General features: G+C 28.7%; 1 protein-coding gene across 2 annotated transcripts in view; it reads left to right on the forward strand.

Annotated features, from left to right (window-relative positions):
• The window catches only part of LOC123302378 (serine/threonine-protein kinase 16), a 30,957-nt gene extending 12,882 nt beyond the window's left edge, over positions 1-18,075 (forward strand). For both annotated transcript variants that reach the window (XM_044885293.1, XM_044885292.1), the window contains exons 5-7: positions 5,473-5,533; positions 12,769-12,906; positions 17,910-18,075. In XM_044885293.1, the coding sequence (XP_044741228.1) occupies positions 5,473-5,533; positions 12,769-12,906; positions 17,910-18,026 (316 nt within the window). In that variant the 3' untranslated portion in view covers positions 18,027-18,075. The remainder of the gene's footprint in view (positions 1-5,472; positions 5,534-12,768; positions 12,907-17,909) is intronic.
• Positions 18,076-27,677: the final 9,602 nt, after the last annotated feature.

Here is a 27,677-nt window from a genome sequence, read left to right on the forward strand (position 1 = left end):
TGATATGGGAGCATAATTCTTAATCTGATAAAAACTCAATTCATCCTCATTTAGCCAGTGTTCTGTTAAGCAGACAAAACTGGGTTGAATAGTGAACTTATTCGCAACAAATTCCTCTAAGTGAAGATGATTGGCTCTCAAACTACGAATATTTACGTGCAAAATAGATCTTGATAGCAAGTTGGGATTTACTACTTGAGAACTTTTAGATGCTTGTCTAGTAAGTTTTTTAATTTATTCGTTTTTATTCTTTTAGGAGTCGGAACAGTTTTTGTACAACCAGTTGTCGAAGGAAACTGGGGTATATTTTTGTCAGGAATTTTTTTAACGGCATTTGCTTCTGTCAGAGGGAGTATACGATCGTCGCTCAATTCCTGTGCAATGTATTTTCTAATAGTTCGTGCTAACCGACGTGTACCACTATAGTTAATATCTTTACCATTTTTGTGGAAGTCAGTATTTAAAATCCAAAGTTTGTTTGTATATAAAGTTAAAGTATCGGCGCATCTAAATAATTCATTTTCCATAAACTGATTAATATTGAAAATCATATCATTGAATTAAATTGTTTATGAGTAAAAAATTTGAAAAAATTATTTTTATGTAGCTTTTAACTATAAAAAATTAAAACAATTAAAAAATTTAAAAAAATAATAATATTTCTTAATATTAATAATTAGTAGCTAAAAAAAATTGTTAATTAACAAACGCATTTTTAAGCAACAAATCAATTTTTTTAAGAAAAATTTTTTTTATTTTAAATCATAATTAATGTTAATGAACATATTGCAAAAAAAAAATTTCGATTTACTCATAAACAATGTATTTGTTTATAACAATTTTTTAAACAACAATTGAAAAAAATTTGAAAAAATTATTTTTATGTAGCTTTTAACTATAAAAAATTAAAACAATTAAAAAATTTTAAAAAAAATTTATTTTTCATTACTTTTTTTCATTTGTTAATTTTCAAATGTTAATAACAAATTGATAAATCAAAATTTTAAAATTTAAAAAACGGTAATTTATTTGTAAGCCTAATAAGAAAAACTTCACGGAGGGAAAAAAATTCTGGGGTTTTAATTTAATAATTATCGGAGATTTTATGTTAACATTATGTATAGAAAAAATTGTTAGTTAACAATTACATAACTAATGGAAAAATTGAGAAAAAAATTTTTAAACACGGATTATTGTTTATTCATGTATCTCAAAACTACATTAATTTATTTATTTATTAATATTCATATTTTATATGTTTAAATAATTTTTTTTGTTAGTAGGTCTCAGAGACAGAACGCGCGCGAGAGCCAAACTTGTCGTATTTTGCGCTATTATAAATATGGAGATAAAATTTCAGCAGTTGGAACTTTATTTTAGGAAATTTCTTCATCTTTTTGGATTTTTTTTCAGATTTTGAAAATTTGCATTATTTTTTGAGTTATTAAAAAAAAACTGAGCCCCTTATTTTATTTTTCACTTAATTGTTTATAACTTTTGCAATTTTTTTCAGCGCCATTTCGGATTTTTCAGTAAACTTTCTACATAAAATTACGAATCGAATGACACCTGTTTCGTAATTTTCGGAGAATATACAAAAAAATTAGAAAAAATCGTAGATGTTAACTAGACTAGAAAGTTATAAACAATTAAAGATGAAAAAAAAAATTTATTTCGTTTTTCGCCAATACTTCATAAAATATTAATATTTAAGAAATTTTAGAAAAATATTCTTAAGGATGTATGAGCATGGTAGTGGGGGCACAAATTTAAAAATAGATATTTTCAATTTTGATGATAAATTTATATTATTACTTGACGATATAAGACGAAAAGTAAGAATAAAATTTTTCGATATCTGGCTTAATTTTCAAAATATCGAAAATTGAAAATTTTGTTTAATTATTTAGCTTTCGATATTTCGAAAGCCAAGACACATATCGAAAAATTTTATTCTTATTTTTCGTCTACATTCATGAAGTTATAACAAAATTCATCATCAAAGTTGAAAATAAGATAAAAATAATTTCAACCCTTAATCTACCCTGCTCTTACATCCCTTATATGGACGGTGACACTTAGTTTTTTTCTTTTCTAATTCATTGCTAATATGTTTACTTTCTATTAAAAAGTTTTTTTTTAATTTGTTTTCATTCATTCCAAATGAAAATTATCAAAAACTTTCAAAAATATGTCGTTTTTTGAGATTCCTCCATAAGAGCCAATGTATTTTATATCGATTTTTGATGACTTTTGTATTAAAAATTTGCACGGTTACCTAAGCTGAAATTTTAACCAACATATTCTTTGAGTAAAAGACTACCTACAAACAAATTTTGAGCCTTTAAATCAAACATTGTTGTCATGCTCATACATCCTTAAAGAGGAGGAATTTCCAAAAAAAATCTTCCACTCCCGAATGTCTAATTACATTATTTATAATTTTTATTTAATGTTGAAAATAAGTCATTTTTAGATTATTGTAATTGCGTCAAAAACGAATGCCTAACACTAAGTAAATTATTTTTGTAAGGTATTAAATATTAATTGAAAATCTTTTACAAATTATGATGTATTCTAAACACTTTAAAGAATTTATTACCGTTGGAAATTTCGAGAGAAGGGTTTTATTCTATTTTATTAGGGAAGGGAAAGAATGTTCGAGAGAAGGGTTTTATTCTATTCTATAAGCTTCTATTGTTCTTTTCTTCTTTTCTATCGTTTAATTTAATAAAATTTATATCCAGACAGAATATTTTAATACAAATCACTTACTTTTAACAATAAAACCCTTGAAAAACACTAAACCTGGTTGAAATTAAAACATTTAAATTTCGGAAGAAGTCCCAGAAAGTTCGAAGTCCGGTTCTGGCTTGATAGTTCTACTGGTCGTCGAGAGATGGCGCTAAAGCTCTCATTGGTCCGTTTAAAGTTGATCGTGATTATAGTTGTCGGTTTAAACAAACTTGCTACATCATTTCTAGAACTTTCTCAAATTTTCTAGGAAATTTTGAATCTATTTTGACCGTTACACACATTTTGGAAATTTCTAGATCATTCCAGAAATTTGTCCTGAAAATTTCCGAAAGTTCACATGAGTAATAAAAAGATAGATATATATTTTTTACCATTTTATCACCCACTTCCACTCACCGTAACCAAACTCCTTTACTTTCACCAGGAGACCAAAGGATATTTACCGCCCCAACAGGAAGTTGATTGGAGTTGGTGGTCATAGAGAAAAACCTGTCTTCACTTTTAATATTTTTTGGCTTCGTCGATCCCTTTTTATATAAATAATTAAGAAGTCACATCAAAAGAGTTTAAAATTTAATACTTTGTTTATAATAATTTATTTAAGTTATTGCATACAAAATGAAAAATCATGCATTTTTTGATAACTCAAAAAAATTGTTAAAATTATCTTTTAACGTGATCTTCTTAAGTATAATTATAAGAAGGGCTCTACGAGCCAAAAAAATTTTACGCCAATAGGGTCTTCCAGAAAAAAAATAACCTATGATTTTTTTTACATAAATTGAAAGTAAACAATAAATAAAGACATTCTGCGAAAGAAACACTTCTTTTTGTTTACAAGATTTTTGTTAAATAACATTTAAAGTTGCGAAGTATTCAAATGGACGAAAACGCGCTGTCATTGGTCGGCCCCGACGTGACGTCACGATGCATGTTATGAGTTATTAAAAAAATTTTTGTAAACTATTCAATGTCATCGTTTTACACCTGCTGTTAAAATTTGACATCTATTGACTACTTAACAAAGAAGATATTTAAATTTGAAGTTTGAATTTTTTCTATAGTCTTACGGCGGACAGGAAAGAAAAGGTTAAGAAACTGACATTTTAATCAACTGCAGGCGAAGAAAATGTCAGATTTTTTCAAAAAAACTGCTAACATTTGATTCAATTAATGAGAATTTCAAAAAGCTTGACAAAATTCATTTTCACTACACGATTTCGGAGATATAACCGGATATATTTAAACATTTTCTGGTTTGCATTGATACGTTAGACTATGGTTGGTACACTGGTACCGTCGCATTAAAGAGTTCGAGTAAATTGTTACTTCGCATTTCATAATAACGACAATTTATTGTCTAAAAAAACCAAATATGCCAAGGGATTTTATTAATTAATAATATAAATTTATTATACTCTTACTTTTGATATAAATTGCAAATTTGTTTAACAAACTTTTTAATCTTCGACATCCCACCATAAAAGAAAACAAAAACCATTTTTTAAGTTCCATATTATAATTATTTAATTTTGGTTGATTATTCGGTTTTATGGTTTTAAGATTTCAGTTTAAATTAATTTCACGATTAATGTTTTGTTTTCCAAGTTAACTTTCGTGTCCCATATTCCATTTTTTTCAAGATTTTCATTTCCGATTTTTAATGTTTGATCTGATTTTTGTTATTTAATTCCACTAAATAGCGTCGGTTTTACAAATAACACGCCGCAGAGCAGGGCAATTTTAGAGGTTATGTTTACATTTATGCACTTTTGTAAATAAAAAAATAAACATATTTAAATAAAACAATAAACAGCTTTTCTTTGGTGCCTTTCGATGTGTTTTTGCATTGGGGTACAAAACAATACTTGTACGAACTTTTTCCGCGAAGATTTTGACTATTTTCACCGAGTTCCATGTTAAAGCCTGTTAAATGCTCCGAAATGTAAACGTGCATCGTGATGTCACAGCAACATGGCGGCACATTCTCGGCTTTTCAAACGGTGTTAAACTTTAAATGCTTAAATTAAGAACTAAAAAATTTTTTTAAATCAAAATAAATATGCGAATAATTTTTTTGGTACTTAAAGAACCAAAAAATGAATTTAAAAACATTTTTCAAAAAATCTGGAAGACCCTATTATTTAAACATTTTTTTTCGTTTACATTGAAAACGAAAATTATAGAAAATTTTGTTAATAAATTATTGTCTGGCTTGTTGAAAAATTATATTTAATAGAAATGTTCAACGGTAGAAAATTTTTTAAAGTGTTTCGAATACACAATAATCTTTTAAAATTATTAATACCCTAAAAAATAATTTAGTGTGAGATACTCGTTTTTGACGCAATTACAACAATCTAAAAATGATGAAAAATGAACTATTTTTAGCGTTAAATAAAAATTGTAAATAATGATGATAGACTTCCGGGAGTGAAAGTTTTTTATTGGAAATTTCCGCCTCTTGTAGAATCTTTTTTTAAATTTGTAAACATTCATATTTTACCTATTTTTTCATCTTTAATTGTCTATAACTTTTGCAATTTTTTATGTTCTGAAAAACGTTTCTGGCATATTTTTCTAGACATCAGTCCGAATCAAACCAGCTAAAACACTTATTTTTACGACCAGTATTTCTATATTTCACCAATTTGAACTTGTCGACTAGCCTAATGAAGAAACTTGAAGAATCTAAAATTGTTTAAATTGTTTCAGAGCACCTGAATTATTCAATGTAGAAAGTTATTGCATGATTGATGAAAGAACAGACATTTGGGTAAGTTTTTCCAAAAATGATTTTTAATTGTTTAAGTTGCCATCAGGGCTAAGAAACAATTTAATAAAAATCTGCCCTAGCGGTTTTGTAAGTTCCGAAAAGATATCGCAGTTAAACAGTATTAATACTGTATTTTTCAGCATGTTTTTGGTTGTTTCGGTCAGTTTTTTCATCGAAACATATACGGTATATTTACGAAATATTTACGGTAATAAGGGGGTAAAATAACTATATTTAAGCGGCAATAATACTGCACAGATACGAAATATTTATGGTATTTATGGTAAATAATTTTTTACGTAGTTTACAAATCCGTTGTCGGAACTGGTGAAAAATTAATAGTTTTTCTTTAATTAACGAAAATCACAAATTTTCATTGTCAATAAAAGTATTTTTCGTACCTAACAATGAATAAATGAATTACGTTAGTTAAAATAGGTTATTATTTACTTTATTTAATTTTAAATATGCTTAAATGTACAAAAAATGATAGTAGAGTGAAATTACGCCTTGTGTATGGATTAAAAGTTCGAGCAGCGAAACTTAGGGGTTTTTCTTTTCACATCAAAATAAGTATTTTTTGAAATTTTTTACTTTCCCGGAGTGGTGCAACATGTTTAAAAAACAAAATGGCGTCAAAAATGGAATTTTTTTCAGAAATTTTATCATTTTTATTTTATATTCGCAAAAGGGGACATCGGTGGATAACCAAATTTGGTAGGTTTGTAGTCAATGTTAAGAACTACTCCTCATATTTTTTTGGGGGGGTTTCGTCCCTTCCCCTCCCAGTTATATATATATATGTATACATACATATGGTAAAACAGTTCATTTGACTGTAACTTGAAAAATATTTGATTGATTTTAATGAAACTAATATCAATAGTAGGTTTCATTACTTGCAACTTTCGGTTAAAATTTTAGCGAAATCCGTTACATAGTTCGGCCAAAATTTCCAATTTAGTAAATTGTTTAAAATGGCTGCCATTTTATGCCATTTTGTCCTACGAGGTTAAATTTTTTTTTTAAATTGTAGCATTTTTTATTATCTTTCGATTTTATAATAAGTGGCTTACCCGTAAAAAGACTCCTTGATCCATATTTTTGCGAAAAACGGAAAATTTAACACTTTCTGGAAATAATTGTTTGGGGGGTGTATGGGCTGGCTTTGGGGGGTGTTTTTTGCTTTGGCTTCAGAAAACAATTTTTAAAAGAGGTCTATATGGTTTAAAGCAAAATTTTTAAGTTTTTACCCCCTGCTGTTAGGGGGAAGGGGTGTATGGAATAAATGTATCTTAAAAGATTTTAAAAAGAGGTCAAAATAGTTTAAAATGCTAAAGTAACCCAAAACTTTAGATGTTTTTATTAATATAGCCCTTTTTTCAACATCCACCCCTCCCCGTCCCGCTTTCATATTTTTGCAAATTCAAAATTTTTATGACGTATAAAAGGGTTTTTGGGGTCGCTGATCTCGAATTTTGCACTAGATTATCAAGAAAAAATAGTAATATTTTTAGGGGGTGTACTTATTTATGCCTAAAATTCGAGATCAGCGACCCCAAAAACCCCTTTATACGTCATAAAAATTTTGAATTTGCAAAAATATGAAAGCGGGACGGGGAGGGGTGGATGTTGTAAAAAGGGCTATATTAATAAAAACATCTAAAGTTTTGGGTTACTTTAGCATTTTAAACTATTTTGACCTCTTTTTAAAATCTTTTAAGATACATTTATTCCATACACCCCTTTCCCCTAACAGCGCGGGGGTTAAAACTTAAAAATTTTGCTTTAAACCACATAGACCTCTTTTAAAAATAGTTTTCTGAAGCCAAAGCAAAAAACACCCCCCAAAGCCAGCCCATACACCCCCCAAACAATTATTTCCAGAAAGTGTTAAATTTTCCGTTTTTCGCAAAAATATGGATCAAGGAGTCTTTTTACGGGTAAGCCACTTATTATAAAATCGAAAGATAATAAAAAATGCTACAATTTAAAAAAAAGTTTAACCTCGTAGGACAAAATGGCATAAAATGGCAGCCATTTTAAACAATTTACTAAATTGGAAATTTTGGCCGAACTATGTAACGGATTTCGCAAAAATTTTAACCGAAAGTTGCAAGTAATGAAACCTACTATTGATATTAGTTTCATTAAAATCAATCAAATATTTTTCAAGTTACAGTCAAATGAACTGTTTTACCATATGTATGTATACATATATATATATAACTGGGAGGGGAAGGGACGAAACCCCCCCAAAAAAATATGAGGAGTAGTTCTTAACATTGACTACAAACCTACCAAATTTGGTTATCCACCGATGTCCCCTTTTGCGAATATAAAATAAAAATGATAAAATTTCTGAAAAAAATTCCATTTTTGACGCCATTTTGTTTTTTAAACATGTTGGCACCACTCCGGGAAAGTAAAAAATTTCAAAAAATACTTATTTTGATGTGAAAAGAAAAACCCCTAAGTTTCGCTGCTCGAACTTTTAATCCATATAACAGCCTTTTTTTGCTTAGATTTACTCCAGTATGATGTTAATCGTGCAAAATGATTCAAAATTTTAGGTTATGAAGCCAGACAAATTATTGTATTACTATTGTTCGCAGTTTTTTTGTTATTCAGTAATCGTATAGTATATTTTCGGTAACTGTACAGCGTAAGTGCAGTATACATACTAGATAACTATAGTATAGAAACTGGCCAACACAACTATAATATAACCAAATTATAACGGAAAATATACGGCATTGCGTAAATGCCGAATAATTACGGTATATTTACGGCATTCTCGAAACCGTTAGGGTGTAAATTATAAAAAAAGTTTGATAAATGTGTACTTAGCATTCGGATGTTTTTTCAACTTTGTTGTGACTTGATCTACCATGTGAAATAACTTACGAATTTAACAAATTTGAAAATTCGATTTAAACCAGGGAGCAACTTTTTCAGAAAACACGGTGACTAAAATCGACTCTAGCCTAATAAAAGTGCTTTCCAACGAGACGATGTTACGAAACAAAGTTACTTCGCTCAAAAGGAATCGATTTGTGTATTGATCATGATCGCACAATGAAATCAAAATTATTTAGTAATTTTGTTTCACGCTTGACATTAACAGAGAGAAAAATTTTATTTGGAGAAAAAAAGGCTTAAGGGGTTATATCAAGTTGCGAGTGCAAAAAAACACGTTTTTTTATGAGGTTTTTTCTTTTTGGAAGACCATTTATTTTACATAAATAAAAAAAGTATGCAAATAGGAGAGTTTCTTTAATTTTACGATCCCGTTGTGCCATTTCAAAAATTGGATATAGTACTGCTCCTATAGGCGTTATCCTGGAGGTCCTACAAAAAAAGTGTCACATTATGATTTTCAAAAATTCCAAATTCTTCTAAAAATTTCCAACTTTAAAGTGGTCTAAAATTTCGAAAGAATTTTTAGAAATCTTACTCCTTCGATCGGGGATATTGGGGAAAGTATCAAAGAAGAATGTGAAAAAATTCGAAACCGATCAGTCGAGCCGTTTCGGAGAAATCTTGTTCACCGATTTTGAAAATGGTGTTTCGAGAAAAACGCGTTTAAAGTTTCAAAAGACGTTTACACTCAATTAATTTTTTTATGCGTTTATCTTCGTTGATGCGGTAATATTTATCGGAAAATTGAAATTTTCAGAGAATATACTTTAATATATGTACATTCCGGAAATGCACAAAACAAAAAATTGATTATTTGAAAATTCCTGTACTGTATATCATCCCTTAAATAAGATATTAAAAAAAAAAAAAAAAAAACTATTTTTGCGGCCTTTGAATTTTTTTTTTGTGCGCCTGATTTTGAAATGGATTTTTCATAGATCATTTCTTGTATTCGAATATATATAATCCCGGTGAAAAACTTCACTTCACTTAGATTTTATGTCACAGAATCCTAATAAACTCAATTACGTCAGTTCAAAAAAGTTGAGTAATCTCGTGAAAGAAAATTTTTCGAAAAAAATAAATAAAAATGATATAAATTTATTGAGTAACTTTTCCGTAAGGAAGCATTTAAGTATTACGTGAGCAACTTTTCGATGACTTCATACCCCCCATCCGCCTGTATAGGAGAAAAAGGAAAATCGTTAACCCCCTACTACCTCCCTAACCCCCCTCTAATGATATGAATTATGGAATTTTTTCACAACTTTTATTAAACTTTAAATTTAAATAATCAAATGTCAATAAAGTATTTTTGAGGTTAAAGCCAAGCACCTACTTAATAAAAGCCTAATTTTTTTACTCAAGTACGAAAATGATTGATTTAGATTTCTTGTATAAGTTTTTCCTTAATTCGCCATGGGAACTGATTCTAGCGCTGTCTAGGGGTATAAAATAGGAGTTGTCTTGGACAAGTCAAATTTGTGCATGGGATTGAATTGTTTATTTATATTTTGATAATGAGTGAAATAAAAAAAAAAATATTTAAACTTTTGACACGTTCGTACTCTTATTTCTGTTGAATTTTGACTTGTCATAGACACCTTCTATTTTCTGCCACCAGGCAGCGCTAGAATCACTTCCCATGGCGAGTACGTATCTATTTAATGTTTAACTTGGCAAGTTTTTACCATGTATATTTAATATACAGCGTATACTAATTTTAGTACCAAGCTTGTAACGCTTAAAAATATTGATGCTACCAACAAAATTTTGGTATAGGTGTTCATAAAATCTCTCCTCTAATGATATGAATTATGGAATTTTTTCACGACATTTATTAAACATCAAATTTAAATTTAAATAATCAAATGTCAATAAAGTATTTTCAAGGTTAAAGCCAAGCACCTACTTAATAAAGGTCTAATTTTTTTTACTCAAGTACGAAAATGATTGATATAAATAAATTTATTGTGTAAGTTTCTCTTTAATTCTATTTAATATTTTACTTGGCAAGTTTTTACCATGCATATATGTATTATACAGGGTATACTAACTTTAGTCCCAAGTTTGTAACGCTTAAAAATATTGATGCTACCAACAAAATTTTGGTATAGGTGTTCATAAAATCACCTAATTTGTCCATTTTCGGTTGTCCGTCCGCCCGTCTGTGAACACGAGAACTCAAAAACGAAGAAAGATATCAAGCTTACTCAGAATATCAGTTATGTATGTGTGACATGAATGTATGTGTAATGTGATAACACTATCTATACATGGTATTTCAACAGTTAACTCAGTCAATTGTTTGTTTCCACTTGTTTTTAGATTCGTTTGAATACTCTGAAAACTTTCAAATTAAACTATTAAATAAATACGTAGTACTAAGGAGAAACTTACTCAAGAAATTTATACCAATCATTTTCGTACTCGAGTAATTATCAATAAAAAAATAAAACGTTAAAACTTCTGACTATAAATTAAAGGCAAAATGTATTAATTAATTTTTGAAATATATTTGTAAAATAAAAATAAAATGCAAATATTTATTGAATTAAAAAGAATTATTAGAAACTGAACTAAAACAGAAATTATACGCAAAAACATGAAATGACCACAAAATACAGATGAAAAATTTAGAAGGGTATATAATTTCGCATTTTTACGGAAAAATTTTCGATTTTTGTAAGGTGACTGAAATTTTTTTAGGCTTATTTATAATAATACACAAAAAAGCCTCATGCTAATTTTTCGTAACGCGAAAGTTATCTCGAGTTATACAGGCTGTTAGAAAATTCCATGACACTATTAAGTGCATGTTCCCTTGCTTAAAATAAGTAAAAAGTACATAAATCCGAAAATAATTCATTATCGAAATACAGAAGGCTAAAGGTTAAACCCTTCCAATTTATTAAAAATAATGCAAGCACTGACAGTCAACACTTTCTATACAGAATATTTCAACTATTAACTCAGTCAATTTTTTATTCTCACTTGTTATACCATGCATATATGTAATATGCAAGGTATACTAAGTTTAGTCCCAAGTTTGTAACGCTTAAGAATATTGATGCCACGCACAAAATTTTGCTATAGGTGTTGATAGAATCACCTAATTAGTCCATTTCCGGCTGTCCGTCCGTCCGTCTGTGAGCACGATAACTAAAAAACGAAAAAAGATATCGAGCTGAAATTACAGGTACTCAAGGCGTAAAAAGTGAGGTCGAGTTCGTAAATGAGCATCATAGGTCAATTGGGTCTTGGGTCCGTAGGACCCATCTTGTAAACCGTTAGAGATAGAACAAAAGTTTAAATGTAAAAAATGTTCCTTATCAAAAAATAAACAACTTTTGTTTGAAACATTTTTTCGTAAACATCACTGTTTACTCGTGAGGGCGCTAATTAGGCGAAAATTTTCCAGTTTGTACTATACTTGAATATCGGTTATGTATGTGTCACATGTATGTATGATGTGTCACAACACTGACTATGCATGGTATTTCAACAATTTACTCAGTCAATTGTTTATTTTCACTTGTTAATATGAACTTTGTAATTTTTTTGTAATTATAAATATTATTGGCTTTAATGCCACCTTTCTGATTTTTTTCATTGAAAAGTTCCCCTGGTTAACATCAAGGTAGTATGAGTGCCAAAGCAAGTTTAGATTTGTGTTGAAATTATTTGTACCTTTTTTCAATTTTGATGATAAATTTTGTTATAACTTAAGAATACAATTTTTCGATATCTGCCTTGGTTTTCGAAATATTGAAAGCTAAATAAATAAACAAAATTTTCAATTTTCGATATTTTAAAAATCACATCCAAATATCGAAAAATTTTATTCTTTCTTTCCGTCTTATATTGTCAAGTTATAACATAATTCACCATTAAAATTGAAAAAAAAATATTTTTAAAATTTGTGCCTCCACTACCGTTCTCATACATCCTTAATTAGTAGGACACAACGGGTTCTTTTTGTTTTCAATAATTCATTAAAGTTTTAACTTAAATATTTTTTTTAAATTTCCACCGACTAGTATTTCTTTGGACTATGAAAACACATAATCCATCTACCGTTTTCCCATTGTTAAATATGCCTACTTTTAAAGTCTTTTATTTATTTAAATAATCGGGGTCTCCGACCCTAAAATTTTCAAAATCGATTTAAACTTAGTCCAATTTCATATAAAAATAAATCCAACCTTTCATCTAAATTGCCCTGGTGCTCGTACATCCTTAACTGATAAATAAACAAAAATGTATAAATTTTCCTGCCGAATCTAATTAAATTAAATCTATTTTTCATTTAGAGTTTGGGTTGTATTTTGTACGCAATGTGTTACTTCAAATCACCATTTGATACTGTACATGAAAGAGGAGATTCTGTAGCGTTGGCAGTTCTTAGTGGGAATATTCATTTTCCAGAAGAAAATGCACCATATCCAGAGGTTTGTAAAACGACAATCAGTGTTGTCCATTAATGTTTATATGATACATATAACCGGCTAGTTGTCGAGCTCGTTAAGGCGACTTAAATTTCTTTGTCTACTGGCTAGGAGGTTGCGGGTTCGAATCCAGGCAGTGGCAGTGTGAGCAAAAATGTTTATGGGGCGGTACATTGACCACACTGTCGTTACTTGGATAAGAACGAAGTGACCGACTTCATCCACATTATAAAATTAATTGTATATTAATTGTGGGTGGGCTCTGTTCTAGACGTGGTCTGAGAAACAGAGGTTAAACCCCATTATTATTTATTATTTATATAGGTTAATTTTTGATAATTGACCTCAACAGGTTTCCAGCATTGTTCCATATAATATAAAATTTAAACTCACGAGTATTTGTATGCTATGATATTAGTCATGGGATGAATGTTGAATTTTTTACATTCGCGAATAGTCTAGTTAACATCTACGATTTTTTCTAACTTTTTTGTATATTCTCCGAAAATTACGAAACAGGTGTTTCGATTCGTAATGTTATGTAGAAAGTTTACTGAAAAATCCGAAATGGCGCTGAAAAAAATTGCAAAAGTTATAAACAATTAAGTGAAAAATAAAATAGGGGGCTCAGTTTTTTTTTAATAACTCAAAAAATAATGCAAATTTTCAAAATCTGAAAAAAAAATCCAAAAAGATGAAGAAATTTCCTAAAATAAAGTTCCAACTGCTGAAATTGTATCTCCATATTTATAATTTTTACAGAGCCTTGAAAATAGCGCAAAATACGGCAAGTTTGGCTCTCGCGCGCGTTCTGTCTCTGAGACCTACTAACAAAAAAAATTATTTAAACATATAAAATATGAATATTAATAAATAAAAAAATTAATGTAGTTTTAAGATTCATGAATAAACAATAATCCGTGGTTTAAAAATTTTTTTCCCAATTTTTCCATTATTTATGTAATTGTTAACTAACAATTTTTTCTATACAGAATGTTAACATAAAATCTCCGATAATTATTAAATTAAAACCCCAGAATTTTTTTCCCTCCGTGAAGTTATTCTTATTAGGCTTACAAATAAATTACCGTTTTTAAAATTTTAAAATTTTGATTTTTCAATTTGTTATTAACATTTGAAAATTAACAAATGAAAAATAAATTTTTTTTTAAATTTTTTAATTGTTTTAATTTTTTATAGTTAAAAGCTACATAAAAATAATTTTTTCAAATTTTTTACAATTGTTTTTTAAAAAATTGTTATAAACAAATACATTGTTTATGAGTATTCAAAAATATTCACGTAGTAAAATTTTTCCACTTAGGAAAAATCAGGCTAGAAAAATAATAAATAATTTTAATGAAAAAATAAGTGTTAAATTATAAGTGTATCAGGCAATTATGATTCGAATTTAACAGTTTTTATAGACGTTTTCCTAATACTGAGAACATCATTAAGAAGTGAATCAGCAATTGTACAATTGTAAATATATTTCAAATGAAATTATTTTTAAAACATGTTCTCCTAATATTAATTTAATAACTTTTGATTTTTTTCTCCACTTTTCTACGAAATTTGTTGTTTTTTTAGTCACAAGTACAGGGTAGCCATGAGTTACGGTAGCCACGGGAGTGCTATTCCGTACGGGTTGAGCTAGTACATACAGTTCTGTATAAGTCCATAAAGAAATAAACCATATAATTCAATGAAAGCAAATTTAGTTTTTTTTTTTTTAAGGTTAGTTTACTGTTGCATTTGTCCAACATTCAAATTTAACAGTGATCTAAAAATATGAGTAGAGTACATATTAGTGAAGTTAGAGGTTGTTTTGCAATTTATGATATAAAACGATCATGATTTTTTTGTCAAGAACGAAAAAAACGATGCGAATGTTAAAAAAATACGCGAATGCTAATATTCGCCCCATCACTATATGATATAATATTTGTTTTATATTTTCACACACTTTGATAAGTTTATGTTTGGTTTAAAATTATTAAACCAGTATAAAAAGTGCCGGGTGTCATGGAAATGTTTATTGAAGATGTCAACGATCCAGCTCCATTCCCGCCGTTTATGTACATACATATTTTATCAAAACATGAAAAGACAAATTTTCTTTTTTTTTTTTAAATAATTTAATTAAGGAAAATTTGACTTTAGTGAGGAAATTCTGTTATGCCAAAGTACGAAGTCTGTAGATTAAGATCGGAACAATGCAAGAAAAAACAGTATTACTTTTTAATTTAAGCGAAAAGTTGTATTTCTTTCTGTATTTTGAGGACGAGTATTCCCTCCAAGTTTTGCTGTTTCTTTATTTGATCTCCTGTTTCGATTTATTTTTTAAAGGTTATATCGGTCCTAGATTTTTAAATTCGATGATTAGCTCGAATTTTTATTATACTTTGGAAATCATGTATGTGATTCTTTTGACATAAGCAAAAATTTATTTATTTCTTGTTCTATGCTTGTACTATGAAATAATTGATAACTGGGTTTAAAACATAGATTTTCTAATGGGTCCCATGACCTATTATTAAATTTCGCTCGTGATTTTTTCGGTTACTGAAAAACAAGCTCGCGAAAATGACACACCGCAAATTTTAATTCAAATACATATTAATATCATCTACCCCCCCCCCCCTTAACACACGCGATATAGACAATGTCAACTTTAAAGATCAATCCACTACTTGTCCCCGCTTATCCCGCCCCTAAACAATAACTTTACTTATTACATTAATCCTAGCCGGAACACTATATAATAAATTGCATTTTGGGGGGAAGCCCGAATTGTTGGTTACGGTTTGGATTGTCTATACCGTGGAGAAGGCAGTCATCTTAGTTTGAAGAGGTGAGTATTGATTTTAGCGAACAAAGTGCCGATAGCATTTTTGTAGAGAATAACATTTTTTACAAAAACGATCCCATGCGTTTTTTGCGTAATGCGTGAGTCACATTAAACATTTTTGGCGAAAGGAATGGAAAAAAATGTCTCAATGAAAGTTGTAGATAGCATATTAACGGAAAATAACTTTTATCTAAACAATTGTTTACTATGTACCGAAGTCTATTATTATTTAAAAGCAGCTTATGCGCCTCTAAGACATTAATAATGCTATTTTTGAGTAAAATACATGTGCATCAAGTTAGCTAAAAGCATCTCTCACACCTCCATAGAATGATTTTAGGGTTTTCATAGAAGAATGGAAACAGAATAAGAATTTGCCGCTAATTAGTTGTTAAGGAATTATTTCCAAAAGCAATTTTTTTTTCGTTTTTAGGTTGCCTTGATATAGTGCAACCTTGATATAACAAATCTGAAGGGAACCAGTAAATATTCGTTACATCAAGTAATTAATTAAACTGAGGTTAGGTTGGTTAAAAATTCGTTATAAAGAGGTAAAGAAATAGTTTTATTTACCTCAAAATTAGGAACTCATCTTGTTATAGGGAATAACTTCTAAAAGTTTCAATTCAAAAATTTTCACTTAGATTAACACTTAATCAGAATTAAATGCAGTAAAATGTATAGAAGCAGGTATCTAGGTAGGTACATACATTATGTGGGTAATTTAATGTTACATTCAAGGATTCGCAAAACAAAACTCACTAATTAAAGATAAAAAATCAACAATCTGGTTATGGTGGCTCAATTTTAATTTTATTCATTTTGATTAGAAAAAACATCATCAATTGTCTGTTAACACCGATAAGAGTTATCTCATCCAAAGCGCAATTCAATTTCGTGATGGATTTAACTACATCGTCGCTCAAATTTCACTTTTTGAGAAACACAGTTTTTATTATATTTAAAGCATTATGTGCATCTTTTATTGTAAAATCTTGTTCATCAATTTCACCCCCCTTCTTCCTCGCCTTCATCCGCTTCTCCATTAGTAACCGGTAAGAACCGGTAGATGTGACAATGTCAGCATCAGTTAATTCTCCACAGACGGCTAAATCATTATCAGAGGTAACGAAGTGATTGTTAAATTTTTTTACGAAAAAAACGTGTCGGAACCTGTCGTGACATGAATCACATAATATGGATTAATTGTCATATATTCGTGGGAACATTATATAAAAGTTTTTGGTTGACTTAATTCGTTAATTAAGTAGTGGTATTTAAATTTTTTTTTTTTGTACTTGAAAATTAGTTATAAAGAGGTAAAGGTTGTTCGCAAAAAATATTCGCAATGTAGAGGTATATTTTACATTGACCCTTATGGACGATTCAAGGGGATTACGAAAAATTTGTTAAATCGAGAAATTCGTTATATTGAGGTTCGTTATATTGGGATTCGTTATATTAAGGTTGCACATATATGATGTTGCTGTTATGAATTTATTGCTTTGTGAGCAATTGAGCATCATAAAATTTCAAAATTATTTGTTTTAAATTTTGCACTAATTTTCCAGTAGATTCTTTAATATGTGAATTCCGCAAAAAGAACGTTTTTTTTTTGTAGAGAAATTTATTTTCCACAAAAATTCTCCCGGCATTTTTTTCGCTAAAATCAATAGTGAAGCAGTTATTAAAAAAAAAAACTCGCCCTTTACTTAAATTTAAACTTATTTTTGACCACCCTAACCGCAACCAAAAAGTCGACTTCTCTCCAAAAATGCGATTTAAAAATGCAGTATGACTGTACTAACTCCCATCTCTTTGGTCTGACTTCGATCACAGTCCTCACAGACCTCGCATTTAATTATAGACATTAGTTTAGAATATGTAAGTATAAAGGTTTAATAATATCTATGTACTGTAAGAAAATGTGGTTTTATCGTGATATCTTCGACCACCGCGTTGTCATAGAAAGATAAATTATACCCTATGTCTTATTCTGATGTTTAATACTGTAAAGATTCATCAAAATCCGCACAGTAGTTTTTTCGTGAAAACGAAATAAAAATTTTTCCCTACGTACATCCTAACATCCCCACATACTTTTACGATTATAATAGTAGTAGGATTGTGCTAATTACTTTTTTGTTTGTTTTAGGAATTACACGACTTAATAAAGTTTATTTTGAAGGTTCAACCATCGGAACGGCCGTTCATATACAGTGTCTTATCAAAAACTCAAGAACTGTTATCAAAGGTGGAAATGCGAGTTTAATAACAATATTTATATTAACAAAAGAAAAAAAAATTAACTAAAAATTTGTATTATAAATAAATTTTATACATGAAACAATTTTAATATTTGTAAATAAAATTTATATATTAGGCATATCATAAGCGGCTGAATACATTCCAATATAATAATTTATACTCACCGCCACAGAAATTGGCGTAAAAATAAATAATTCGATAAAACTCTTTTAGGCATATGAGTGCCAAAAAATGTTATATTAGTGAAAACTAAAATATTTTACTTTTAAAATATTTTTTCTTAAAAGTCACCATATTTTTGCAGTTTCAAGTTTATATGCTTACTTTCGCCTAGGGATAGCGGAAAAAAATATGGATAACATTTAGACACTAAATATGTAAGATGCGCGCGCATATCTTTATAAAGAATGTTCCAATAAGAACGGTTTTGAGTTTTAAATAAATATATATACTTGTAGCATAATTATGAAAACATTTATTGAATAATGAGTGTTTTTTTCATGAAATTTTCGGGGGCTGTTGTGCATAAATTGTGTGATATTTCTGTGATACAGCATTGAATTCATATTTTAAGGCTTCAATCGTTGTGGGTTAGTTCACATAAACTGATCATTTAAAAAAATTACAAGGCGTTATATCGCATGATCTGGGCGGTCAATGCCTATCTCCAAAACGAGAAATAAAAGGATCAGGAAATGACTCGTGCACTAATTCAACAGTTTCTCTGGCTGTTTGGCATGTTGCATCGTCCTGTTGAAACCACAGGCTGTTGAGATCCATAAGTTATTTAACATTTCACGATAATTTTCCAACTGTATTTTCGAAGAAAAATGGCCCGATGATGTTTCCAGCCCAAAATGCACACAAAACAGTGACTCTTTTATTTTAGAATGCATCTCTCAGAAATCATTCGTGGATTTTCGAAACCTCAAATGCGACAAGTGGATTTTTGAAAAAAGAAATTAATTACTTTTTTCTTTTTTTTTTTATGAAAATGGAAAGATCATATATAAGTTTTATAACAAAACTTTTTTATTTTTTCATGATAATATTAAAGTTACAGGCAGTTTTAAAAGAAAAAAGGAACGAAAACGCCCGACAAAAAAATGTGCGTAAAAGATCGTGTAACGTCATAATGTTAATTAATAATTGTATACAGTGTATACTATTTAATTAACATTATAAAGTCACAACGATGTTTTATGAACATTTTTTGTTGTTGGGCGGTTTCCGTTTCTCTCTTGAAAAGCTCTTTTAAAACTAACTGTAATTTTAAAATTATCATTAAAAAATAAAAACAGTTTTGTTATAAAACTTATATAAGATCTTTCCATTTTGTCAAAAAAAAAATTTGGTTCAAAATCCCAATTTTTTCGATTAACGGAGCCATCAAAATAAAAATTGATCTCGTCACTAATCCATCAGCGTATGCTAATTGAATTTTCGCTGCCTATGGTCTTCCGGCTTCAACTCTTGAGTCAATTGAACTTTGTACGCATCAAGTTTCAAATTTTTTTGATTCAATGCATAACGATTATGTAAACACCAATTTCTTGAACTGAATATCAGATTGATGTGGTTGGACTTTCTTCAGTTTTCTCATTTTTTTTTCGATATTCTTCTCACAATGGCTTCATTTGGAACACTCCGATGGCACATAATTGTTCGCATTTTGCAAACTGTGACTCTAACTAAGTAAACACTAAAATAACAAATTATATAGCCACGTTTCTACTGACTTTAGGTTTATCTGATGTTTAAGGTAATGATCATTACATAAGTTACACAATATACAACATTAAATAAAAGATGCGCGCGCACCTGTATGTAATACATGTATATAATATATATAACAACCCAAAATAAATGTTATCCTCACTTCTGCCATTTTTATCTACCTATAAATGGAAATTATATACCAATTAGTGATGAGACGAACGTTGTAATTTGAATATTAGCGAATGCGAATGTTAATTTTGAAATGAAGCGGCCGCAAACTGTTATATATTAACTTCATACATATAATTCTTAATTAGGGTAAAAGAATTCGTCGTAAAGATCCAGAGTCCATTAAAAACACAGCTATAAGTTCATTAAAAGGTTTAGTTTGTTCTTATTTGAGGTTAGTTTGCTATAATTGCATTTGGCCAAAACTCACATATTACTGAGATTAAAAAGGGATTGAAAAATGAGCACATAGTGAATTTTTTATCTTTTTTTGTTAAAAACATTCCCAAAATTTTCGCAGCGAAGGCGAATATTTGTCACATTCCTAATACCTATGTGAGTTGTATACATTCTTACTCAGGGTTTCTAGATTCCATTTTTTAGTAGTAGATATCATGTTTTTGGCTCATCTTACCGTTCTGCCTACTGCTTTTTAAGGAGTTGAGACACAGTTATTGAAATAAATACCACGATACTCGAAATAAAATTATATATTAAGAAATTTTATTTAAAAAATATAATTTAAAAACATTCAACAGATTTACATTTCGCTTACTTTCGCCTAGGGATAGCGGAAAAAAATATGGATAACATTTAGACACTAAATATGTAAGATGCGCGCGCATATCTTTATAAAGAATGTTCCAATAAGAACGGTTTTGAGTTTTAAATAAATATATATACTTGTAGCATAATTATGAAAACATTTATTGAATAATGAGTGTTTTTTTCATGAAATTTTCGAGGGCTGTTGTGCATAAATTGTGTATCGAAAATAAAGTATTTAAGTATCGATATTTCGACTGCTACAGAATCGTCAGTAGTTAAATTTATTCAAATAACACATTACAAACATTTTTTTTTTCAACAAATTGAAAAATATATAAAACATTAGCAATAAATTACAGTAACACTAAGAAAAATAAAAAAATACGAAAATTATTACAAAATTGAAAAATATATTTTTCAAGATCATCAAACTTTTTGTAACAGTTCACAACAATAGTTGTAAACTGTTACATAAATTTTAGTGATCTTAAAAAATTTCAATTTTGTGATAATTTTTGTATTTTTTTTTTTTAAGTGTTACTGTAATTTGTTGATATTGTTTTACATATTTACTTTTAACTTTGTAAAAAATGTTTGTAATGTGTTATATTAATAAATTTAGCTACTGACGATGATTGTGTAGCAATCGAAATGTAAATTTGTTGTAAGCGAAATGTATGTTTTTAATTATATTTTTTAAACAAAATTTCTTGTATTATAAGAATTTTATTTCGAATATTGTGGTATTTATTTCAATAACTATAATTTGCTTTGCAGTTTTTGTATGATTAAAAATTTTTAACTATGTAATTAATTTTGAAATTTGCAAACAACTCATAAATATTCAACGGTAATAATGTTAATATAGGCGATATTTTTGCGAATTATGAAATTTTTAAGGTATATTGTAGCAGAAATAAATTTTAAAAGATTTATGCGAAATTTTGAAGAATGGTAAATTTTTAGTTTATAAAGACATTCCTTCGAATAAAAATTTCGTATATTTGGGTTTCCTGAAAATTAATATGAAAATTATAGATGTCGTCTTTTTACTCTTATTTAACTTAATGGAATAATTTTGACAGTCAACGCTGTTTTGCTTGTTCATAAAGCAAAATTAAAGGTTTTTTTCTAAAACTATCTAATTTTAAATAAGAAATTAAACAAATTTTGATATGCCAGTTGAAAGTATTAAACTAATAAACTAAGTCAGTTCAACCCATTTAGCTGGGTTTTGTGGTTTATGGTCCTTTTTTGGAAGAGATTTATCATCTGGTTAGCTGGATTATAATCAAGATACAAGATACATGTTACCAATTAAACTTTGTTGTAGAATTGTTTATTTTTGGGCCAAATTCTTTGGCGGTGAATTTATTATATGCCAAATAGGGAAATTAAAAAGCCATATACTTACTAGCCAGATAACATATCATAATAAAAAATATTGGAAAAATTTCCAAAAAACAATATTTTCCGAAATGTTTAAAATTTTAATCATGAAACCGTCATTATGTGAAATTATTAATTAAAAGTATGTGATAAGGTTGTTGTGAAAGTGGAAAGGGTTTCATTGTCCCTCTCACTCTGTCCCATGCAAAATGTATAAAACGAAGTATCGGTTGCCAGCTTAAACGAAAAAATTTTTTTAAATTTTAAATTACTGAAAATATGCATTTTGCTATTTTTATACCATGTATATGAATTGTATCAAGGTATATTAAGTTTGGTTCCAAATTTGTAAGGCTTGAAAATATTAATGCTACCAACAAAATTTTGATGCAGGTGTTCATAAAATCACTTAATTAGTACGTTTTCGGTTGTCTATCCGTCTGTCTGTCAACGCAATAACTTAAAACCGAAAAGAGATAGGAAGTTGAAATTTGTATAGTGTGCTCAGGACGTAAAAGGTAAGGATGAGTTCGTAAATGAGCAACATAAGTCAGTTGGAGATAGAACACCGCTAGAGAGAGAATAAAAGTTTAAATGTCAAAAATGTTCCTTATAAGAAAATAAACAACTTTTGTTTATGACATTTGTTCGTAAACATCACTGCACAAGCGCAAATTACGTGCAAGAATTCTTTCCTACATACATGGTGTAAAAAAACAAACGATTGGGTCACGATCACTGTCTTTACATGGTATTTCAACAATTAACTCAGTCAATTGTTTGTTTTCATTTGTTTTTTATTAAAACAATGTTTTTTAATTATAGATTCCATATTTAATTATTTCGAAGAGTTTTGATGATTATAAATATCTTTTTATGTAATTAAAAAAGTTACATTGTGACGTATAAAGTCTGACAACTATAGAATGTAGAGGTAACGAACACAATCTCTCTGTTAATAAAGTGACCTTAAAATTTCATTAAATTAAGACGGCATTGGTGTTCCAGAGAAGACCATGCATATACATAGACAAAGGAAAAGTAGTGTAAGAGTATTAAGTTGTATAATACTCTCTCACTCTCTGGTACAATTACACTCCGTCCTTTTTTTCCTTTGCCCTTAATATACATATCTTTTGCTACATTAGCGCCATTATAGCCCCCTTATTTAATATTATTTTGTGGACACTTTTTGATTCAAACAGCCATATGGGAATAGCCTTTTCATCATGCCATAAGCGCAAGTGCAGAGTTTATTTTTCGTACTGACAGCAATAAGTAGGACTAAGATAGAAGATATTTGTTTTTCATTTTATCACATTGGTTATAAATCATTTAGTACGAAACAAATGTGAATCGTGATTTTAAAATGAAAAGCCCTACGAGTTAATTACCTCTACATTCCACACTAACAATCTAGATCATACGATTTTTTGAAAGTTTGTAAGACCTAATGAAATAATTTATATAAGTGACATAAACACATATTTTTACGGATTATTGCACTGTTTTTGTAAAAGCATTTTATTTTGAAACAGAATTCATTACACTTTAAGAATATGTATAACTATATTCCAAAAAGGAAAACCTTAAAAAGTTGGATATATCAGGGAATTTTAAAATAAATTTTTCAGTATAAATTAGCTATAAATAGCGTATTTTACTCATTGCTAGCTTGGTGATATCTGCACACTGGTATTATGGTGTGTACACAATTTATACTTTCCAAGTATCTGACAAATTGTGGCAATGATATTCGAGTGTTTTACCAACTGATTTTGACAAATAAAAAAATAAAAACCTTCCAAATCCAAACTAAAAATTATAAAATAACAGAAAATCATGAAACTATATAATTTCAAATTCGAAAATATTTAATTTTTATTTTTCTCGTCATTAATTGGATCTTATATATTTCCAATATCTTTTTTATCTTCAAATATTATACCTATTTGGAATTTTTCGTGCAAAAATTTTTTAGGCGCATGTCGTTAGAATTATCTTAAGCGATTAGTATTGGCGAGGTTTATAATTAACTTTTTTAAAAAAATTTATTCAACAGATCGCAGTTCCTTCATTAGTTAAGAAAATAAATAAGATATTTTTACCGCATCGTTTAAGAGATACAATTAATTAAAATTATGCAATGAATTACATTACAATTTTAAAAAATGTTAAAAGATTAATAACATAGTTTTGGTTTAATTAATTTTTTGGTATTATGATTTAGTTTCTGCCTCTGTTGTTAATCGAAAATGAAAACTACCAATTTGAATTGTATGAAAACTATCAATTTGAATTGTAAATAATTCATTTGATTTTATATAATGAATTTCTGACTGGTATAATAATAGGCTTTTGTCCACTAGGAATAAATCAGATCTATTAGAATTTCTAATGATTAATCATGATATGTAAATAACAAAACGCAAAATTATTTTTATAAAAAATGAGGATTATTATTATTTTTAGAAAATAAATTAAGTAAAATTAGACATTCAGTGACATGACAGCAATCACCAATCAGAAAGTGTTACGTTACACCATGCCCAACGCTATTAATATTGCTTACATTTTAATAGAACGAAGCAGGTTACTTGATTTATTGTCATACACAAAAAATATTGTTCACTTACAACTGCTTACAACTTTTCACACAAAAATGACTGTTTGGCAAGGCGTGATGTCATTTAATATGCCATTACACTACATTGTTTTCGAAGTAAATTTGAATTGTTTTTGAAAATGCAAAATACATAATTAAAATTGTGTTTTTTCTTTTTAAATAATACTTTTTTTATGTATATCAGATATTATTGTAACGTATAAACCAATTTTTCAAATTTACGATAAAAGCCTATTAAATGCCATCGAATATTAATAAATACATATAATAAATATTATAAACTTTATTAATAATTAAAATAATATATAAATTAAAATTACATTGGTTTAGTAAAAAAAGGGTAAATTTGAGGTAATGTAAATGAATTAAAAAACAGCTTATCATTGAATTTAACATTTAAATTTTAGCCACCTCAGTGTTTATAATTCTTTTTTGTGACTTATTTATTTTAAAATTCTTAATTAATTAATTATAAAATTTCATGTATTATAATAGTTTTTAAAAAAAAAAACTAAAAAATTATTGCTTATTTGACTACACTGATTCTCGTCTCGCCAATGCCTTACTACTTTAAAATAATTAATAACTATATATGTTTAAAATTTCTAAACGCACTGTCAAAATAGGATTTGTGAAGGAACGTTTTTTATGACGCGGAGTTACCTATTGTTGTTGCATTTAGTGAGTGTATTAAAATATAAAAGACAAGATTTTGTTATATTTTTTATTTACTTTAGTTGAGTAATTCTACCTGAATAAATATTCATTTTATAAAGTTTAAAAATAAAATTCAAATGGATTGGCTCACTGCGCAAACGCGATACATCTGAGGGGCGTTATATCCAGATCAATCAACAATTTGCCTGGTATTTAAATTATCAGTGGGTTTGTTCCTTTTCTCTTTAGCAGACCGTGTGTTATTCGCACACGCGTTTTGCCAGAGTAGTTATTTTACTTATTAATTAATTTCCCTTTTTTAAAAAGGAAAATCCCCGATGCGCTTACACGATGCTCTTGAGAGGCGCGTAACTGGTATTAATTAGAAACGCAGCTTTTACAGTTTTAGTGGCTATGGAACATTTTCCTTTAGCAGATTGTGTGTTGTGTGAACACAAGTTTTGCTATTTAAAAATAATGTTTGTGCTAGGACCTTTTCTCGTTTTAATGCTAAATAAAGGTTAAATTCATGATCGGGTGGTCAATTAAGGTACAAAGATTTTTGAATATTTGAACCTGAATTGAAAATTTTATCTAAGATATATAAATCTTAATTATTAATCTGATGTAAGAAATTTAAACTCAGTTCAAATTAAAACGAAAAAAATTCTTGACTTGAAACATTACTTTTGTAAAAGCGTACACACAACAGTGGGCATTCGATCTGTAAAGCCTGTGTTGTCGAAGGAGGCAGTAACCTTCTTCGAAATAAAAAGGAAAATTAATTATTGAGTGAAATAATTACTTTTGCACAACTCCGCTAAAGAGAAAAGTTCCATATACATCATGTCAATCTAGAATAAAAACTAGGCTAAAGAAAGATTAGACTATCGATTGATATGAGTCTCGAGCCCTTCAAATATGGTGTGCATATTTTTGGCATAATCATCCTTAAGCATATAAAAATTTATCCAGAGTGCTGCATATCGAGGAATTCCAGTTTTTAAAAGTGGGAATTTTTAGTATAATTTTGACTGAGATTATACTGAGATTTAATCGAAAAATTGGGCATTATTGGACGCGTTTTTTATTAACTACAAAGTTCAAAATTTCTTTTATCAATTGCAGATTATATTAGTTATTAAATCATACCAGAAATCTTTAGGAAAAAATGGTGATTTTTCGATCGGTTCAACCTAGGATAAGTTTTTATGTATATAAGGATGCTTTGTGAAAAAAATCAACTTTATATGCAAATATAAAAGTACTCATTATTCACAGGATCATAACAGGGGGTTTTTATTCTTATGATTGCTTTATTACGGTATCGATTACTCAACCATTGTAATCTGAATGTTAAAAGTGTAAAAATTTTTTATTTTGGTTCCTTATATGGGTTATTTAGAGTAATAAAATAAGTAAATAGATTAAATTTAGTATTTTATCAATCCCTTATATTACCAAACAGCGAACCAAACACTATGGTTTGAGCATTAATTGTTTCCGGGTTTTCCACTCTCAAGAAATACAAAGAAGTTGGAATTAGTGAGATCGTATTGAAGTATTCCTGGTCATGGAGTAGAGAGGGAGATATTATCACTAGGTACTAGGTGTAAAGGGTATAATGGCATCATCCTTTTCTACTTACACTCAGTGTACTACAACCGCATAGTTTTACATAGTACTACTTTTAAAAGAGTTAAATTCAAACCAGGGGCGTCGCCAGCCAATGACACAGAGGGGGAAACTTGATAGATGCATAATATTAATTACGGAACTTGGATAAATGAGAAACCTCCTTAACTGGAACTCTGAGGTCCCAACACATTGTCACTGAATTGCCTCTGTTAGTGGGACACGAAGCAAACCTCTATATCTGGGATTTGTTCATAGTTACCTCTATAACAGAGACAGCGAGTGAATTTAAATACATTAACCTCTGTAACTGAGATAGCATCGTTTTATTTGTTTGTTTACTTACTTATTGTTATTCTACCCACAAATTCCGCACTTAACTAATTTTAAGCTTCAACTTTTAGTTTTTTTTTTACTACCATACGGATGTTTATTTGAAAAATGCCGAAACGAAGGCTCAAAACGTGTCGAATTTAATGTGCCAAAATCTATTCTTTGTAGAATAATTCAGAATAAAGATAAAATTCAATCACAATGTTCTGAAGGACAAGTAAAACTAAAACGTGTACATTTGTTAGAATATCCTGAACTTGAACAATGTTTGCTAACATGTGTCTAGCAACTTCGTAACAAAAACGTTCCGGTAAGTGGGCCGATGAGTGGTTTAAAAAAAGAGACGGTATAATTTTTAAAGCAATTTGTGAAGAAAGTAACGCTGTTGATGATAACAAATGTAGCCAATGGATTGAAGACCTGTCAGTTCTTCTGCGCAACTATTCTATTGATGATATTTTTAACGCAGGTAAAACGGGTTTATTTTATGGACGTCTACCCGATAAAACTTAAACCTTA

This window comes from Chrysoperla carnea, chromosome X, assembly GCF_905475395.1.
Source record: "Chrysoperla carnea chromosome X, inChrCarn1.1, whole genome shotgun sequence".
Classification (NCBI taxonomy): domain Eukaryota; kingdom Metazoa; phylum Arthropoda; class Insecta; order Neuroptera; family Chrysopidae; genus Chrysoperla; species Chrysoperla carnea.